The sequence below is a fragment of the Poecilia reticulata genome, linkage group LG16 (genome assembly GCF_000633615.1).
Source record: "Poecilia reticulata strain Guanapo linkage group LG16, Guppy_female_1.0+MT, whole genome shotgun sequence".
In the NCBI taxonomy this organism is placed as follows: Eukaryota; Metazoa; Chordata; class Actinopteri; order Cyprinodontiformes; family Poeciliidae; genus Poecilia; species Poecilia reticulata.
Window position 1 is genome coordinate 24,375,578 of NC_024346.1, and position 20,593 is coordinate 24,396,170.

Consider the following 20,593-nt stretch of genomic DNA (forward strand, 5'->3'; position numbering starts at 1 on the left):
TCGCTTAGGATTTGTTGCTGCGCGTTTGCGCAGTGTGAAGGAAAGAGGAGACCAGCTGGACAGGCAGGCTGTGAAATGAGATGCAGGTGATCGGTATCGGCAACAAGCGCCAATGATCGCCGATTACCGATCATGCACTTTTTCACGAAAATCGGCCGATTATGATCGGTTACCGATCGATCGGCACACCTCTAATAATTTGAGAAAAAAATCCAACCTTTAATTCGGTGTATTGAACAGGGGGGAAAAACATCTTAAGAAATAGTTGTTTTAAGAAAATTACTAATTATTTATTTAGACAACCATATTTTCCAAACAGGGCACAGTATTCAGTTCTCTGCTGTAAAATCCTCCTCCTCATTTCGTCTTCTATTCAGCTCACAGGGTGAGTGTTCTCTTTGGAGGATAGAGAAAGCCATGAAAGAAGGTTGATTTTGAGTTTGGTTATGCTTTTTTTGTTTCTTGAAATAGACAATCAGAAATAGACAGCTGATTGTCTATTTAGACTCTCCACCAGATTTGGGCACAAAGTGTTTTCCCACCTATTTATCACTTCATATCAGACCCACTTGGATTGTTTGTTGCTGAGAAACTCAATATCAGTCTGACCAGAGCAGCTGAAGTCCCAGTAGAGTTTAGCAATCTCCACCTGTTTAGGTTGGAAACATTTTTGATTTTCATTCTGATGGTTGGGAATGTAGACGGTATGTTAGGTTTGCGTTCATTGAACTCGCTGACCCCATCATAGTCTGTGGTGCAGTTCCCCAACAGCGAGCTTGAGAGATTTTTTATTTATTTATTTTTTACCTCCCAGACCTGCCTGCTTACTGTGTGCTGACAAAACAAATATGAGTTTCACACTGGCCAGTAGCTGAATGAAATGTCATATTGATAACGCAGGAAAAAAAGAAAATCATGGATGGAAACTAGACTTTTAGTAAGGAAAAATAAAAATTAGAAAAGCTTTTGTGATATTCTTTGAATGGAAGTGTTTGGGGGACCAGTGATTGTGACACCATTGATTTCTGTTAAAACCTGTTTTTTTTTTTTTTTTAAGGTGACATTTTTTCCCACTGAGTAAATGACATTAAATTATAAATGTTGGATTTTTCTAAAAACATTTGAATGTGCATTTATGTTACTGCAACAACAGATGAATCTATTTTAAGGTTTGTTTGTTTTTTACTTGACTCATAAGTTTTGATGACTACATGACGGTATAAACAAACACTTGACGAAGCGGCGTTAACGTCTTACTGCTTTTGTTGGATACAGAGAGTAGTCGATCCAGTAAATCTTAGTTTTCTAACATCCTCCTAAAACATTTTCTGCCCCATTAAGCATTAACCAACTATATTACTGGCACAGACAGAGGGATTTCTTGGTACTTGTATAACTGGTCTGGGCTAGTATTTATGACTTCGTTGCAGTACTGACCTGGATAACAGTGGTATTGCGATTCTGAAAAATTTGGTCATTGTATATTGCGCAGCTCTGATGAAGGGACGCTGATAAGTTTGCCTGCAATAAAAGCTTGAACCGTTCATATTTTGTTTTATTCTTTTATTTGCTGATGTTTTCTCCTCTTTAAGATTGATATATTACTAAGAAGATTGATATTCTACTTAAATACACTTTAATTTTTCAAAACTAATTGGTACATTTCTTTTTCCTGAACAATAAACATACACCTGTTGTAGATGGGCTGTGCATGACGTGATGATATAGAGGCTAATAGTCGTAGACGTAGCGGTCCAGGGTTCAATTCCTGAACTTGGGACTTTCTCCACTTGTCTTCCCACCTTCTGAGAAGCGAAAGAGAAAAAACACTATTTTGAACATTTACCATGAAAGAAAGTCATAAATTGTATACCAACTCACTTGTTGTTGTTTTAACATTTCGCACACTTTCTTTAACAGTGTAACTTCTTATGGTGTTGTAGTTTTGTATTTTTTGCTGCCTCTTGGCCAGAACTCCTTTTGGGGAAAAAGAGATTTTAATCTCAATGGGATTTAATACTGTTTAAAATAAAGGTTATGTAAAAATCATTTTAAAAACGAATAATTGCTCTAAATCAAAGTTTGTGTTTGGAGCAGAAAGAGCGGGACCTGGAGCTGGCAGCTCGCATCGGACAGTCACTGCTGAAGAAGAACAAAGCTCTGAGTGACAGGAACGAGCTGCTGGAGGAGCAGGTGGAGCACATCCGAGAGGAGGTACACACCGGCAACATTAAAGGACTTCTGTAGTCTCTCAGGGTCAAAGATGACAATAGTTAACTACCACATATGCAGGTTTATTTTATTTTATTTTTTTATCGAGCCTTGCAGGTGCTTGGACATGTTGTGAACAAAATTCTCCAAATCAGCTCTTTTGTTTTTTCCTTCCCCGGTCCAGTGTTCATAATGTTTCCATATGTGTTCACATCCAGGTGTCTCAGCTGCGTCACGACCTCTCCATGAAGGATGAGTTGCTGCAGTTCTACACCAGCGCCGCTGAGGAAAGTGAGGGGGAGTCAAACACCTCCACACCGTAAGCGTCCTAACACTCACTTCGTCTGCTCCGGTTACGTCAGCGTTCAGCTGCGATGTTGAATTGACATTGAGAAGTTTCGGTTGAATATCTAATAATCATTTGCTTACTTTGGGGGTGTTTAAATAAAATAAATGTGATTAAGGTTGAAATATTGGTGCGTTTACAGGGTGCGTTTGAGTGAACCTAACTTGTCCACCCCGACCCTGTTCCCGCTGGACTCTCTGCAGAAGAAGCTCAAAGATTTGGAAGAAGAAAACAAATCACTCCGATCTGCGGTACGTAGAAGCATAAGCTTTCACTGCAATGTTGATGACGGTCTACATGTCAGATAACGGGAAGTAGATATACATACCAGTTCCAATACAAGCCCACTAACATTTGATTAAACAGCCCTGTTGCATATGTGGCTAAGAATAGACCACACACTCTATTTCTAGCCCTCAGTTTGTTCCCAGCTGGAAATCTGACCACTTGAGTTTATTTAAATATGTTGGCTTTCTGCCAGCAGATTTTTACAAATTTAAATTGAGTTGAAGTCGGGGCCACTCCAGAGGCTTGATGATGCATCCAATCCAAGACCAGTTCTGAGGCTGATTCGATATCACTGTCCAGCTTTTCCACTGTATTATTTCACCCATTTTGTGCAAAACACCAATTTTATTTTGATATTGAAACCTTTATTTGACCATTCTCGTGCTTCCAAATTTTTAGGAAAACATCTTGGGTGACAAACTCCTAAAGATGCAGGGAGTTTTGTAATTTATTCCAGTAGCGCTGACAACTAAATAGACCCTCAGTGTTAATTCTGTCACCACTTTATCTAATAGATGGTGACGTGTTTGCAGGTATGAAGGCCTCACCTTGACTTTAATAAGAATTATTCTTCCTGAATCAATTTTTTATTTTCAATCTGAGTGTGATGATTTGGCTCAGACTCTCTGAATCTCTGAATGGAATTAAACCATTTTGAAATATTCAGTCAGTTTCGGCAGAAACCTGAGGGCTATAAAATCATGTGCCTGAGGGACGTTGAATTAAATATCAGTGGGACATGTGGGGGTAATTTAGCCTTGTACGTTTCACCCTCTGTGTATTTGTGCACCCTGTCCACAAGTTGTGATTGTGAAACAAGTATGGTTGTTTTACATTTTTGCCTTAATTTAGTGACATAGCTTCAGCAATACATAATCAATATGCTGTAATAATAAAACCTGCATTTGTTTTCCATGTTAAATCAATGCATCGTGGAATCTTTTCTGAAACCGTGATTGCAAAGATTGACCACCGTTTTATCCATTTATCCTCCCAGGCGAATCATTTGGAGACGGAAACCATCTCGTACGAGGAGAAAGAGCAGCAGCTTGTCAACGACTGTGTCAAAGAACTACGTGAGTTTTATATCTTTTATTTTTCTTTTTTTCTTTTATCTCATCTGTAGTTAAAATTTCAGTGGCTATAACATCCGCCCCTCCCCCCTTCTGCCCTCCCAGGGGCTGCCAACCTGCAGATTTCCTCTCTGGCAGAAGACCTGGCCAGGAAGAGCGAGGACGCTTCCAGACAGCAGGAGGAGATCACACACCTCCTCTCTCAGATCGTCGACCTGCAGAAGAAGGCGAAGCTCGTACGAAAGCCTTTAAAAATAAATAAATAAATAAAATAAAATATAAAAAAAAGCTCCTAATGCAAACATGGATTTTTAGATACATTAGGTAAAAGAATTGCGACTGCATGTCCTGTGTTGTCCTTGGTGTTCACAGTATGCGGTGGAGAACGAAGAGCTGACTCAGCACCTGGGTGCAGCCAAGGACGCCCAGAGACAGCTCACTGCTGAGGTAAGCACATGACTGTATAGGACAGCTAACAGTATTATTATTTTATGTGCGTTCTTATTTATGTGAAAAGTGACAATTTTTGAGGACCAAAGCGTTCTCCTAATGCAGCGAACTCTTAAGTATTTAATTTTTACTTAGAAAACTAAGTTCTAGACTTACAGTTTGCTTCTTATTTACTCATAAGAAGTAATATTTTCTTCATATCAAGCTTTAGTTAGGTAGAAAAACACTTAAAATGAGAAAAATATTCGAACATAAAAACCTCTTTGTGAGAAAAATAATCTTGTCAGACAGGAAACCAGCATAAATCTCATTAATCTAAGATATTTAATCTTAGATGCCAGTTTTTGCAGTGATTAGAGACGGGATGTTAATTAGGTTTAGGTCAAGGTTAAACTTAGTTTATCTCCCTTTCAGATCTAAATTTAAGACTATTTTTATTCAACCAAAGGGTTTGTTTCCTGATAGGAATTAAGACACACATCTATTAAACGATGTCGGGTATTATTTCTGCCCTTTTTCAATACCATTTTTAGATTAAACTAATGTCTTAATGGCTCAGGTGCATCAAGACTAAATTTGGTAGATATTTAGTGTAAATGTTAACTGTTTTTTGTTGTTGTTTTTTTTACTCTGCAGAAACACAAAAAGTATGTTTGGTTTAGTTTCTACTGCACATATTTTAATACACTTAAAATGAGACAAAAGTAACTAACAAGTAAGTTTTCAGCAGGAAATAAGATCTTATTTAGAGTCAATAATTCCTTAATTTTGAATAAAAAAAATACTTGTTCCACTGGCAGATTATTTTATTTATAACATGGGGAAAATGTGTTACTGTAAATGAAATAATCTGCCAACGAAACTGGAACTTTTTCAGCAATATTAAAGATTTATTGACTTAAAGCAAGCTGAAAAGTTACTTGTAAGTTAGTTTGTATTATTCCAAGTGCACTAAAAATCAGACAAAAATGCTTAGTAATATTTCATGTTTTTGCATTGATGATCTCTGCAATGGACTTTTAAAAAAATATATATCTATGTTTTAAGTCAAAAGCCAAACCTACTACGTTTTTTCCCCTTCTTTCTGTCCTTCCGCCTCTCCTCTCTCCTTGCTCAGTTGCGGGAGCTGCAGGATAAGTATGCAGAGTGCATGGAGATCCTCCATGAGGCTCAGGAGGAGCTTAAGAACCTGAGGAATAAAACTCTACCTCTCAGCACCCCAAGGCGTTTCCACACACTGGGCTTATTCCCAATGGTCAGCGCATGAGCCGTCACAGCTTTATGCAGTTTAGTATATCGGACTGTCAGCTCCAGCAGAATGAATGGGTTTATTTTCTTCTCTCAGGACTCACTTGCAGCAGAAATAGAGGGAACTATGAGAAAAGAGCTTCAGATGGACGATCCAGACGTAGAAGAGCAGAGGTGCCTTTAGTTTTACGCTCTGACGTTGTTCCTACGTGATACTTTGAATGTATCCCTCGATCTCCATAGTAACGCGATTGTGTCGCTCGTTTCTCCAGGCTGCACCCAAAGCGGGTTTTCCAGACGGTGAAAAACCTCAACCTGATGCGTCAGCAGCGCTCCTCTGCAGCCCCCTCCCCTCTGAACATCCCAGGGTCCAATCAGAACTCGTGCTTCACCTCGGGCCGCTCCAGCAGTGTGGGCACGCCTCGCTCCAACTCCATCTATGGGAGCGAAACAGGAAGTGGGATCATCTTGGACAACAGAACAAGCAGTATCCTGGAAGGTCCGGACGACGGGTGAGGAACATTTTGAATCTTTAGCAAACAGAAAGAAAGGGGGAAAAAATAGAGATTGCTCTTCTTCTTATCGCTCTTTCTCTCCTCAGGTCGGAAGACTCCAACAAGCAGCCCCCCGGTACGCCGGGGACCCCGGGCAGCAGGGACCTGGAGGCAGCCCTGCGCCGCCTGTCGCTGCGCCGTGACAACTACCTCTCGGAGAAACGCTTCTTCGAAGAAGAGAGGGAGCGGAAGCTGGCCTACCTGGGGAAAGAGGAGGAAAAGGGAGAGGCTGATGGCAGCGGGGACCCGGGGACCCCAACGGAGAGCCTGCTGTCGTTCTGCTCGCATCCCTCGTTCGGAAGCATCTGGTCGGGATACTCGATCACAGCCAGGTCCTACCTGCCGGAGAAGCTGCAGATTGTAAAGCCGCTGGAAGGTGATTATTGGTCTCATGATCTTCTTGACACAAATAAGGGAAAGAAAAATCGTAGCTCTCGAAACGTCTTCCTGAATGCAAACGAAAACTCAAAGAGAAAAGAGAATCCCAACCAGAAGCAGAGGCAGAACTACAACTATGTTTTTCTAAACAGCTCAAGCAGTGAGACACAGATTGGTCCAACGCGAGACGACGACGGCAAACACCCGAACCGGTATTTAATCTTTCATAACCAGAGCGAGTCACAGATCCTCCCAAGTGCCTCACCGAAGGCGAAGCTGCGCAGAAGCTCCAGTCTGTTGGAGATTCGCAGCCTGTCAGGTTTCCAGCCTCCCCTCAGAGCTCTTCCGGCTCTGGGCAGAGGCCTGCTGACGGCCTTCAGACAAGAGGAAGGCAGTCTGAACCTTCAGCACTCGTTTTATTTCAGACACACTCAGCCGCGCTGCTGGTTTGAAGTGTAGAAATCACACAGGACATCGCAGGAATGTTACAGATCATAAAAAATATGAGTACATGGTCAGTATACTTTTTAAAGCAAACATACTTTGTGCTTGTGTGCATTTATATTGTCCAAATTATGCTTTATTCGTTAGGCATAAACTTATGTTTTATCTAGGTTTGTCAGTTTAGTTGTTACGTCTTTCATTTACCTCCATATCCATATTTAACAGCCCTGACAGAGTTAGATTTCACTCCTGGTAGTTGCACCATTTACAGTGTTTTTCCTCCACCTAGTGTTCAGAACTGACACTACAATCACAAACGTATACGTTGCACTATTTGCTGTCTTATGTGTAAAATTAAATAAAATGGGAGAAAAAAACTACATGGTAGCATAAACAATAGGATGGAAAACAATGTGTTTTTTTTCTGTATAGAAATTTTTATTTTGTAGTTCAACATTTTTTATAGTTGGATCAAATAGAATAAACAAAATAGAGAGTATATAATTAGAAATATCCTCTACCGTTCCACAATGGATGGGAATTCGGGTGTAAAAGCAACAAAGTGACAGAGATGTAGGTTCACACAAAATATTTAAATTATCATGTATATATTTTTTGTTCATTTTAAGCTCTGCACCTCATGTTTGTGTCTTTTGGGATTTTTTTCGTGATAAAGTGCCTTGAAGTGTGTGACTGTAACGTAGCAAAACGTGACAAGTTCGTAGATTATTGTCACCATTTCTTCATCACTGTAGGTTTGTTTCTGCTCTCTGTGTTGTTTGCTCTATCCTCATGAGCAAAATATTTATTAGCAACGTCTGTCTTCTGAAATGTGACATTTACACATTTGTTTCTCTCTTTCATCTGTAGCTGCTTTTCTTTTCCCTCCGTTTCTGTCTCTTTTTGAGCTTTCTTTTCTTTATTTGATTCTTCTTCCATTTTCTTTGTAAAAAATAAAATCTAATTTCCTCCTCTTCCATTCATTATATTCTTGTCTCTTTTTTTCCCCCTGTTAATTTGCTTACATGTTCCCACATTTTACATAAAAAGCACCCAAAATAACTAAAGAACAGGATCACAAAGTGCTGAAACTTAACATAGACATTTTGCCCACTTTGCTGTCGGTCCTCATGTGAGACTTTCAGACAGTTAAAACATGGACACAATCTTTTCTGATATTTTTATCTGTCTTGTCAAATATTTTGTTCAGTGGAACATAGTGCTGCAGTTTAACAGAGCTAACTCTCACAAGCTAATCTGATTCAGGTTGTGTGATGGGTTTTTAACTTCCTGCATTGTTGGCATTCCTGCACATTTCAGACCTAAATGTTAGTTTTGCTAAGGAATAAACACCAATGTTTTATTTCTCAGTAGGTTTATAAATGTACAGCTCATTATGTCACATGTGTTCAGGTAGAAGCACAGCTGAAATGGTCTTATTGTGAATTGCTGTACATCTAGGGTATCTTTAGCGTATTTTCCAGTAACATAAGGTTTTCCTTTTTTTACTTGTGCAGGTTCTGCTACCCTGCACGCATGGCAGCAGCTGGCTCAACCACACATGGGGGCTCTGCTGGACCATCGGCCGGGCGTGGTCACAAAGGGCTTTTGCACTTTAGAGCAGGACCGGGAGCAGGAGGACAGCTGGCAGCTGGACCAGCCGGAGGAGGACGAGGCGTCGTGTGACCCGTTCACTGGCTCGTCAGGAGAGAATTCCGCTCTGACAGGTTCCCTTCGCTCTACCGCCGCCGGCTCCGCCTGCTGCAACTTCAAGGGCAGCAACCAGCTAGAAGGACTGAATGGAGCAATTTGTGGTCCGAAAGAGGCAGTGGAAGGAAAAGATGGAGTCGTCGCTGGCGTGCCCCTTCCCCTTTCCCGCCCTTCCCCATCCACGCCCGTTCCCTCTTGTTCGGAGCGCAGCAGGCACACGGACCTCAAGGAGCTCCAAGCCCTCCAACCCGCCACTGTGGACCGCATGCCTGGTGAGGGAGCGTTTTAGCAGGAAAAGAAAAACCCAATGAAACTAAATCTGGAGCACGGGGAGAATAGAAGGAACGGGCAGAGGAAGACGGGTGGGAGGGTGGAAGGAGTGAAGGGAAGGCTTTCACTGGACGTTTCGCAGCTGTAACGTGGCAACGCTTCCTGCATGATCACACTCACCTCCGCTCGAGCCAGGAGCCGTGCCTTATCCACGCAGCCACGTCCACCTCCGTCCAGACAGAGTACTTTTTGATTGTTTTTTTTTTTTCTTCTTCTCAGTTTCTCCTTTTCATACGTCGCCTTTGCTTTGCTCACACTTACTTCAGTGCCTGGCAAGTTTCTCAAACCAAAACCTGCAAAATTCTAAAAATTTAACCACAACAAAAAAAATTAGAGTTTGAAAATGACTGACGCAGTGCAGAGATACAGAAGTATCATCGTTTCTGGATCCAGTTTGCTCGCTGGCCTGTGTGCGCTTTGAGGCTGCATCAGGTGTTGCGACCGCAGCTGTTCAGAGTCACATGAAAGCGCGACGCTCAGAGTTGCTCGGAGCTAATTCAGCGGCTCTGTCAGAGGGTCACCTCTACCAGCCCACACACACACTAACCCTGACCAGAGCACGTTTTGGTCTTTGACAATATCTGCATGTAGCTACGATCATTTGAGATTCATTTAGAGAATATAATTTTCATCTGTTTCTTCTTCATCCCTTCAGTTTCTATCCTTGCTTCACTATAATCTTGATGCGGAGGGGGGATTTTTCTTCTTGTTTTTTATTTAATTGCTTTCGATTTATTTGCATTTAACTTGAATGTAGCAGGTCAGTTTTCAACAACTAAGAAGATCATTAGATGTTAAAATCTGTTGAAACTACAAAAGCAGGGCTAATTAAAACGGGTGCTTTCGCCTGGGGTCTGAACTGTGACTGCGATCTTTTTTCCCCCTTTCTTTACAACATGCAGTTGTTTTACAGTGTATGATTTTTGGTGCATTTTTCATCACGGCTGACAGAATTTTATTTTGTTCTCCTCCAGTCCATTTCCCAGGGAAATGTCTGTCCCACACCAGTTCCACCTACACCTTCACCACCTGCAGGATTCTCCACCCGTCTGACCAGCTGACCTCAGTGTCCTCCAGGTAACATAACGCCTAAATATTTACCAACGCGCACTTTTTCAGCTTGATTTTTTTTTTTCTTTCCGTTTTGGGTTCCTTTAATATTCACTTCAAATCACTGTTAATTTATACAAATTAAATTAAATGGAGCTGGACGCTTCTCTCTCTCTTTTGTTTTATTTTGTTTTTTCTTCGAAACACATTTTGGTGTCACAGGAGGTCGCTCAAGTGTTTGTGTCCCTGCTGTGTGATTGGCTCGACAGGTCATGTGATGAGGAAGACGAGCCGGAGCTGTATCAAATAGCTCTGCTGGCAGGATTAGAGCAGACCCATTGAAAGCACCGTTCAGTGTGCAGATGGGTGAGAACGTGCATGGTTGTGCATCTCTAAAGACCTTGTGTGGGCGTGTTTGAACCTGAGTAACATCAGGGCTTGCCTCTAAATCTGTTCTCTAATCCAGTGTGCACAAGCTTCTCTTTGAGGTGGACACCGATAATAACGAAATAATAATTACGAAAACGGTGTTCAGACCTGTTAAAAGCTTTTAGGACGAAATGATTACAGAAAGTTTGAAAGAATTTGTCTTACCCCCTGACTTTCCACTGAATGTTTTTAAACTGCTGAGGTTTGGAAATTGCTGCAAAACAAAACAAAATGCTACACCTCAAAATATCCACTGTCTCAGTCATGCCTTTTCTGGATGACATGCTTGAAATTTAATGATTACGGATTCTGAACGAAGCTGCGCTGCTGTCGAGGTTTCTAACTCAGGAAATATCAGTGGGTTTGCATGCAAGTTTCTCTAAACCTACTTTGCTCTTGTTTCAACTAAAATGAATTGTGCATGTTTTGACACATTGATGGAGTTTTTACTAAAAGCTGTCAGACATCCGTGGTCTTTTTTAACAAAAGTGACTTCTCACTTATTGGCCTGTGAATTGATTCGTTTTGGCAACTTGACCAGTCTTGATATGTGAAATGACACAATACTGTATGCATTGGATAATAATCTAATATCTAAGCTGATAGGAATTACAGAAAATGAATGAGTCTAGAGGAGCAACGTATGCAGAGATGTAGTGTGAACATGAAGGCTGCAGGAACTGGATGAGATGCAGGCAGACGAGCAGCTGTGTTTGAGCCCCGAAAGAGAGAGAGACTGTCTGTGGTTTTGTGCAGATCGAAGTTTTTTTTCTTTACTAACCTTACAAGCTTTAATTTTGAAGAACGTCGGTAGTAGAGATCAAAATGTTTTGATCAATTTGTGCCCCACGGTTTTTGTTAGGCTTTGACTTTTTGGTTTTCTCTACTATATTGTAAGAAGGTAGAAGAACCACATTGAAAAATGTTACAAAACGTTTCTGCCATAACGTGCTGTAGATGATGGCAGAGGCCACATCATGACACTTGCACAAGTGTCTTATAATAGAAATATAAGGATTGAGACTCTTCTTAGCATCTTACAAGAGTGGTTACGTGTTCAGCTTCCCACTAAAATTCATTGGAGGATTTGCAGAAAAGCCTTTCAGAAGAAGAAGAAAAATTCACAATGCTCTCTCTGTTCCTCAGTTATTAAGCAGATGTGTTATGTTGATTATTGATAAATCAAGTTAACCTGTTTCTGAACTCGAGCATTTTTCACCTAATGACCGTCATTTATGCCTTCTTTTCTACTTTTCCTCTCCTCTTTACGCCTCCAGCCCTGCGGTAGCGTTTTGCCAAAGCGGCTCTGCAATCGGCACTCCGACCCACACCTCCTCTCCCGTGCCCTTCTCGGCCCCGCACACGCCCTCCTACACCCCCTGCTGCACCCCGCGCCGCCTTTCCCTTTCGCTCTCCCTCGGCGAGTCCTCCACCAACTTGAGAGACTCCACCAAGACCACCAGCACCTCCCTAGGCCTGGTGCACCTCCTGCTGGAGCGTGGCATTTCTGCCTCGGTGTACAATCCTTGCAGCTGGGACCGAGGGCTGGGTGCCAGCGGCGCCTCGACGCCCACGGGAAGCGTGCAGGTGCAGAGCGGCGTAGCCAAGTCAGAGGAGAATGAAGTCAGACACCCGGTTAGGCGACCGGACACGCTCCTCCTTCAGCCCTGCTCCCCTCCCTGCTCCCCGCCCCAGGAATCTGCCTCAGCCGCCATGGCGCGGCCTGCGTTTCAGTTCAGCCCTTCGAAGGAGGATCCGCCTTATTACGACGCCTTCCTCGCCTCCAAGCCGGCTCGCACCATTCTGAGGGAAGTGCTGATGGATCTGGAGAGAGAGTACGATGGCGAGGCGGACGAAGACGGCCAGAACGAGGTGGCGAACCTCGGACTGGTGGACAAGCTGAAACGCTTCCGAACGCTCTCCCCTGTTTCCGCCTCGGTTTCCTCCAGGAGCGGTCTGCTGGCGCCCTTCAGCTCCAGTGGCCTGGGTGGCGGGATCCCGGGTTTGAATGCAGGACTGAGGAGGAACCGAAGCTATCCGGCCATGGTGGGGGCCAGCATGGCCATGAAAGACCCCGGTGGACCGCCCTGCGCTCTCATCCCACAGTCGATGCAAACATCACAGCCACAGGGTCCGGCGCAGACAGTCGAAACGGGCAAAGTGCAAACACACCCCTCCGTCGTCAGGAAGGCCGTTCACATACCGCAGACTTTACACGCACTGGAACCAGTCACACCACACACAGTAATACAGAGACACGCCAGGACAAACTGGGAGTCAGACAACTCAGCAACACGAGGCCAACACAGTGAGGCTCAAACCAGGACGTGGTAGGAAAAACTCAGTATGTTGGGCCAAAATCACAGCGTTTCACTACACTTTTCATGTTTATCATTACACACATACAAATACAAAGCCAAAAAGTATATTTAGCGCACACATCGTCTGCAGAAGCAGACCGGTACAATCCGCCCTCATTTCTCCTGACAGCCAGTAGTCTGAATAAAATGTCGCAGTGACGACTGAGAGCAGCAGTGGCTGAAACTGTTACACTGTGTTATATTTAAATACTGTCTGGCCAGATTAACAAAGACGGAGTATGCTGCCTTCCTTTGTGTCATTATTGTACAATGTACTGTATATGCAATATACTGTGGCAAATGGTATATTATTAAAGCCCCAGTCTGGAGTACTTTACCATGTGGCTGAATTCATATAGAGACGCACTGGTTTCTGTGGCCGCTTTCCAGCCACCGTCCTTGAGCTGGTCCAGCGTACTTGAACCAAGCGAATAGCTCATTCCCTCTGCCCAGCTGACCAGACCGAGACCTTTAGATGAACTCTGAGTCGACCAACGTCTCCAATTTCAACAGGCTTCATAGCAGTCAGAGGGTGGAAGCTAAAATGGATTAAAAAGAGAAATTTTTCTGAATTCCCTTCAGCCTCTTTGTGTCATAAAATATAGTTTCCTTTTAAATATCTTCTTACATCTTTGTACTTCCTCCGGTTTCATTTTCTTTTAACACATCAGCTGATGCCGAAACCAGCTAACTTTGATTGTTCTTCTCGTGTCGTTGCCAGCACAACACGGTCGTGTTTGTTAATCGGAGGAATGATTGGACCGTCGCATTTCCGACCAGCTAAAAATCATTGGATTATGCTCACCGGACGACCTCCTGGTGTGTCTCTCATTATTTAACGTGACTGGCTGGTCTCGCCAAAGCCGATAAATGTTGTCAAATGTTTTCCTTTAAAAATGTTTCATTGTTTTATGAAGCAATTTAGGCGTTTTTATAAGACCCTAAAAAATTTTGTGTTTCCATTTTTCTGCGCTGAAGCTGAAAAAGGGTCACAGTTTTTGTCTGCAATGTCTTTTCCTCCTTTTCTTTCTTTTGTTTAAAAGAAAAAAATCCAGATTGGGGCTTTAAGATATCTTGTTGCTGTGACTGAATGTTCTTATGTGCCTAAAAACAAACACACTGTATTTCATTAGAAAACTGATTGCATTCGTTGTCTTTTGTTAGTTTGTAAATGTTTTTGTTTGCCTTTTGTTTTGCTGTGTGCAATAGACATGAATTTATTTGTGCAATCCAACGGTGTGCGTGAGATTCAGTACATTCTTCTCATTTCAGATGTGTATTTTTATTTTTTTGTTTTAAGTCCTCATAAAATGTTGGATTCTACGGGAATAGAGTAAAGCTGTTGTTAAATCTGACGGAGTCAGAGAATTTCCCTTCTTTTTTTTCTTCTTCATTTATTTTGCTTGATGCGTCCATATGAATCCAGGCAGTAAAGGATAAAATGTATGAATGTAGGTGTCGGAATTTGACAAATGAAATGAGCACAGGCATGGCGGTTGAGCAAAATGTGCAACATCAGCACCTTCAGCACGGTTGAAAACAGATCTTACATTTAATCCTCAAAGCTCATGTCAGTTTGCTGCGTATTTTTATTTTTTCAAAGCATTTAGTTTTTCTCAATACTGTCCACCTTGTATCTCCAAGCAATGTACATAATTTACTCAGTTTGGATCAAACGGCAGAGAGCAGTGAAATCTGAATCCTGCTGATCTCCAGCTCCTGTCTCTGCCGAGTTGATCAGTTCAGTCTTTAATCTTTGTGCTCCGGTTAGATCCACAGAGCAGAACCACCCGTTCTTAAAATTCTGGTTTGACTTCACCTGAACGAGGGGCGACTGATGCTCACGTGTGTAAAACAAGTTGGTGAACTAAACGGTGATCCCGACACACAGCGTTTCAGACTTTTTTTTTGCCACCAGGGGCTTTGATTGTTTGCTGTTTCTGCCTTCTGCAGCAGCACATTTTAAGAAAAATAAAACGACTCTGTATTTCAGAGGAGAAGAATGGAACGGATCAACATTTAGGTTGCTGTTTTCACGAGGAGTCTCGATGCGTAATCTGGGTTTGGACTTTGCACCTGGACCAAGAAGTTGTAGCTTGTTTCATAAGTCACGCAAGTGATAATTGCACGTCTTTAAAGTGAAGGATGTTTCAGTTTGTGTTTATTTTAGTGTCATGTGGAATCACCTTTACTGTACGGATGAAATCCTTCATACTTCAGTGGCTTTTAGAATAATTTCTCTTGCCACCAGGGGCTTTGATTGTTCGCTGTTTCTGCCTTCAGCAGAAGCACATTTTAAGAAAAATAAAACAACTCTGCATTTCAGAGGAGAAGAATGGAGCGGTAGTGTTGGTACGACAGTGGGTGTCTTAATGTAATTTTTGTGCCACGTCATCCGAATGTAAGTTATTATTCAGCTTGCAGGGCCATTGTACAGATTTCTGTCTAATTTAATCATTTCACTGTAACTGTATGCAACACGAACATGTATAATTTTGAAATATAATATATATATATAAAGTATGGTTAAAAAAATGTAATAAAGGTGAGTAGTTTATGTAGGACTATAGGGAAATATGTTCTAGGTTGACTGGTGGGCTCTATTTTATAAAACATGTCCGACTGTCAATAAAATAAAGATTTAATTGTTGTCTTTATACTTTGACTTTCTTCTGTACATCCGATGATGTTCAGCTCCTCTCAGCTATAAAGGGGCAGTATTATGTTGTTTACATTTAAAACCACAGGTAACTATGTTAACTAAGCATAATTAACATACTAACTATGTTAGTTATTGTGTTATCTAGTAAATAGTAATTTAAAGCCTTAAAATTGGGCCTGTGTCTCTTTAAAACCTCCTGCTCTTTCTGAGACTCCACCTTCATAACAGTGCTCCTCTATCAACCATTAAATGACATTTTTACCAGCACTACACTGAGAAGTAGCTCGTATAATGAGCTCAGCAAATGTGCAGTTCCACCAGACGTTTGCTACTGGCTAGTCTGAAGGAGCTGAGCAGGGAAGGCCTGCTCTGTGAGGCGAAAGCACGTAAGTTTTGGAAAGTTTAGCTCCAAAGATGAGCTGCATCTCGAAGGCGGGGCTAGGTCCAACAAGGCATTTTGTACAGCTGAGTGGTTGCCATGGGAGATTAAAGTATTTCTCAAATATGCATAAAATAATCAAAGCAACACTCCAGGTATGCTTCTTATGACGTAATATTATAATTGACTTAAAGTTCAGAAAAGTCAATTTTATATAATACTGTCCCCTTAAGGGGCTGTGGTTGTGCATATTTCTAAAGATTATACTGTTATTTTAACACAAAAACTTGTCAAATTTAAATCGTATTTAATGAAAAAACATACTACAGTTTCTTAAATTCACATCTGGATCTCAGCAACTGTTTCAGTATATATTGCAGAGACCTACTACATTTATATGATATAGGCCTATATCAAATATATATATATTTCTATATATATATAAACCAAATATGAAGATAGTTTCAAGGTAACTGTTACTTTATCAGATTTTATCATATCTGTACTAAAAGTGATATTTTTCGAAATGTTTTCTTGTCTGTTGTACTTGCAGCTGTTTTCCACTGGGGGGCACTGTGTCCAAACCACATGCAATCCAAAGCCTGGAAGCGGAAGTAGACCTAATTTAAGATACGTTTGATGTACTTTAAGGGTTTTTACAAACACAATTAAATAAATGTACGTCATGAATAATACTTATTTCATTCTTGAAAATCATAATAGAGATTAGAGGAGAAGAACCAGAAGCGTTCAATGGAAAGCTTGACAACTCTCTTCCTCTCTGGATGATGGAAACAGGATGAAGACAGATGGGTAAGCAGGGCAGAATGATTTAAAATTTGTTTTCGGTGCTTGGAGGAAGACGGGCAGGTGTGTCTCCTACATGGGGAAAATGAGAACATTCTGCAGAGCTGAGTCAGATGGAAAATAAGACAAACCTTTTTTTTTTCCTTGGGTTTCTCAAGTGTGGTTATTCAGTGCATCTTGTTTGTGTGAGATAGATGCATCTAAACCCAATGTACATTTAAAGAAATAAATAACAAGAAAACAAAGTATAGAAATCACAGAGAAAACATCTAAAGTACTTTTGTGTTATCTGCTTAAATTTTGTGCAGGCAGGATTTCCATGTCCCCCTTCAGCTGATGTGAATATGATAGAGGCCAGGACTCTTTGGCGCAGAGCAATTACCAGCTGCTTGGAAAAGAAGGTCACTTCAGAGACGGGATGTGTGATTATAGCCTCGGAGGCTGACCAGCTGCATCCCTCTGCGGTCAGCCCTTCACATAAAGAAGATGGTTAGCGTTTGAATAATTGACCTGAGGTTCTGCCAGAAAACTCAGATACAGCCTTGATAGTCTGCTTAGGTGCTGGAGGATTTACTGGGTTACTTGGTCAATTTCTGTCATTTACACTTTCTGTTAAAGAAATTATAGTTACCGATAAAACTTGCATTTTATTTTATTTTTTTAAAAGTTCAACAATAAACTCCTTAATGTCAGACCAAAGGTAATCAAACCATGGCAGACTAAGACCTGCATATGTATGATTTTTGTTTGCTGTTTTAAAGTTTCTCACATATAAAATTAAAGCATCACAATCTGATGGTACCATGATGTTGCTACCATTATTTTTTTTTAATATAGGCCAAGAATGAAAACGAGGATCTGTGCATTTTGATTTCATTTGATTCTCATCTCAAAAATATGTCAACATACATTAAATAGAAAACACAAGCATTATTTTTTTTTCAACATAAACATAGGTTTTTATTAAATAAAATTTCTTTTATTGTGAAATTCGGCTATTCTGAATTAGCTAAATTAAGTTATGTTTAACTTAATTTAGCTAAGAAAAGCAGCATCATGGAGACCAAGAAACCCAGCAAACAGAAAGTTGTGGGAAGTTAAAATCAGAGTTGACGACGTCATCACCACTGTGAAACATGGTGGTGGTAGTGTCATGCTGTGGGGACAATGACAATAATTTGATTTATTTTAACATTTTAAAACGGATCTTTAAAAAAAAAAAAGATCCTAACAGAGTCTAACAGGGATGATCCTGATTTACTTAATCTCTTCATGTTTGTCATCCAGCATAAATATTTGAAACTTGGACTATGCCTGTTATCAGAGGCAGGTGTAAGAACTAAAAACTAACTTTGTAATGTCTGTGATTATTGTTGTGTTAGAATTATATTCTTAGGCGCAGTTGCCAACTCCTCTGAGTTTTGTTTGCCTTAAATTTCCCTCCAGGCAGCTCCAGGCCAGCCATCTGCAACATGAGCTGTTTATTTATAGACACGGCACGATTTTAGAAACCAACGCAATAATGAGGAAACACATTATGGAGGTTTTTAGGTTAAATATATTCAATATTATCATTTAAAAGGACAATAAATATCAGTTTTAGTTCTAAAAACAAAGTGGAATTTTCTTTTAAAAGCAATGTCTGTTGAATAATGTATGTAGGAAGCAGGCATTTAGAAAAGTGGAGAAATTTCTACAAAAAGCTGCATAAGATGAAAAAAAAAAGGTTAGATATTTTCTGGCTTTAAGAGTTTTAAAATGCATTCACTCAAGTGCTGCCAGGAGTAAAAACAACTCATACAGACGCACATTTTACAATTTCATATCTCAAAATCTACTGAATATACTTAACGGAGATGGATTCAGCTTGAGAAAGAGCAACTTTTGTGAGTATTTGTACAATTTTAAAATATAGTTTCCATTTAAGACTGAATGAAAAATGTTTTCAAAATGAAATAATACTAGTAAAATAACCCCCCACTGAATTCTTTGGAAATGTGTTTTGTAGGTCGATTTAATTCATGAATAAATGTCAAATTATAAAATATACAGAAAAAATACAGCAACAGTATGTTATAAAGGTTATTAAGTAACCATCACTTGTTTATTTTTAATTAAAATTATTTAAAGCTTTATTGTTAACAAGTGGGGCATTACGGCTTTTGCCATGAACTCTGAACTTTATTTTGAAATTGCTTCGGGTTTGTTTCAAACGTGACGCACACAGAGAGACGAAAAGAGAAAGGAGGAACGCTTTGCTCTCGCTCACTCTCTTGCAGAATAGTTGAGCTTCCTCTGACTTCTGTTTTTGAACCTCTTTCATTCTGAAAACAGCCAATAGTCGGTCAAGAGTGTCGTCAGCATGATGTGGCAGCAATTCACCTTTTTGTAAAAGATCTCAGCTAAAGGATTTCTGTTCATAATCAAACTTCTGATTCTTGTCACCAACTGATTTCTGGTCAAATCTACATTTATCTTTTTGTTTTGTTTGATACATTAGGCACATAAAATCTTAAAGTATCATTTTACATTTCAGACAAATAATCTTTGCAAACAAACATAAACATTTTTAACAAACGTCTTTGTTTTATCTTGTCACGTCCTTTTCTGAACGTGCCAATTCTTTACCACCTGTTCAGTGAACGTCCTTTAAAAAATAGAAATTGGAAATTCAAACCTCCTAAATGATGAGAGACATCAATTTAACCAGCAAAGAAAGGTTTCCCACTTTCGCTGTTCTGATTGGCCGAGCGTGAGCCGGAAAAGGTTCTTCAATTCATTCCAGCAGCGACGATCCTTCATGTGATCGTCTGCGCTTCCAGAAGGGACAACAAATTGAGAGTTAATGTCTTTCACTTCGGGGGGCCCCCTTAATTGTAGACGGTGTGAGGAAGGCCCTCCTCTCTTCCCGCCCCGGCTTTAATCATCATGGCGTCGTCGTGACATTTTTAGCTTTTAACAATACATACATCAGATTATCACAACCTGCCAGACAGCAAATTGGATCAGATCAAATGAGGTGGGATTGCATTTGCTCTGGGTGAGCTGATGAAACGTCGGCTGACCTTTTCTCCTGACAACCTCTGACATTTTAGGTGAGAGATTATGGGGGCTCTCTGAAGCCCAAACACCCCAAAAACACATCTTAATCCGCACGTCAAAGAGGGCCAGAGTAATTATTTTTAATCGTTTAAAGCTTTACCTAAACAGCTGGAGAACCGCCACCGTCATGAAGCTTTGGCGCACTACCTAATGAAACAAAAGAGTTTTTCAGAGTTCCTCCCGTCTGTTCCACACGATCCAGGAGAACCTGTGACAGTTCTTTGAGTTTAATCGGCCTCCAAGTCTCTTGAACTGCTCCCAGTCTGACTCCGTGATGCTGTGATCAGAGGCCTGTCGGGGCCCCGCCATCTGCTGCAGGTCTGCTTGTTATTGTGGCTGAGGACAGCTGTTTATGACTCTGGCTCAGCATCGTGAGCTGCTGAATGAAGCTGGGAATGACAAGTTGCTCCCCGACGGTGCGACTTGCTGGAAAACTTTTTAACAATGTGGGAGCCAATCAGTCGGATCCGCTTGCACGACTAAAGTCTCCAAACCGGTGACTCAAACCACGTTTAATTGTTCTTTACACTTTACACTGTGCGGAGGTTTGGCTTAGATTTGTTTTAATTTTAGTTTTGGGTTTGTGTCTTGTTGTCTTTGACTTCACTGTGTGCAGCGTCTTCGTCTTTCCCTCCAGTTGCTCCAAATCTTTTCTGAGATTCCCCACCTCCAAAGATTTGTCATCATTTCAATCTCCAGCATCGTCTTTAGGTTGACTATCCCGCCTGAAGTTGTCTTCTTAAGGCTTCAGAGCCGACGTGCGGTCACACAC

General features: G+C 41.0%; 1 protein-coding gene and 1 long non-coding RNA gene across 4 annotated transcripts in view; both read left to right on the top strand.

Moving 5' to 3' along the window:
- Positions 1–15,528, top strand: part of trak1a (trafficking protein, kinesin binding 1a) — a 32,738-nt gene extending 17,210 nt beyond the window's left edge. For all 3 annotated transcript variants that reach the window (XM_008432076.2, XM_008432077.2, XM_008432075.2), the window contains 13 exons: positions 2,098–2,214; positions 2,430–2,530; positions 2,700–2,808; positions 3,843–3,921; positions 4,024–4,154; positions 4,291–4,365; positions 5,486–5,623; positions 5,714–5,790; positions 5,889–6,128; positions 6,218–6,546; positions 8,510–8,974; positions 10,007–10,109; positions 11,789–15,528. In XM_008432076.2, the coding sequence (XP_008430298.1) occupies positions 2,098–2,214; positions 2,430–2,530; positions 2,700–2,808; positions 3,843–3,921; positions 4,024–4,154; positions 4,291–4,365; positions 5,486–5,623; positions 5,714–5,790; positions 5,889–6,128; positions 6,218–6,546; positions 8,510–8,974; positions 10,007–10,109; positions 11,789–12,845 (3,021 nt within the window). In that variant the 3' untranslated portion in view covers positions 12,846–15,528. The remainder of the gene's footprint in view (positions 1–2,097; positions 2,215–2,429; positions 2,531–2,699; positions 2,809–3,842; positions 3,922–4,023; positions 4,155–4,290; positions 4,366–5,485; positions 5,624–5,713; positions 5,791–5,888; positions 6,129–6,217; positions 6,547–8,509; positions 8,975–10,006; positions 10,110–11,788) is intronic.
- A 978-nt stretch (positions 15,529–16,506) lies between these two features.
- LOC103478317 (uncharacterized) lies at positions 16,507–17,520 on the top strand. Its single transcript, XR_535778.1, has 2 exons — positions 16,507–16,725; positions 17,028–17,520. It is a non-coding gene; the product is annotated as an uncharacterized LOC103478317 (long non-coding RNA).
- Positions 17,521–20,593: the final 3,073 nt, after the last annotated feature.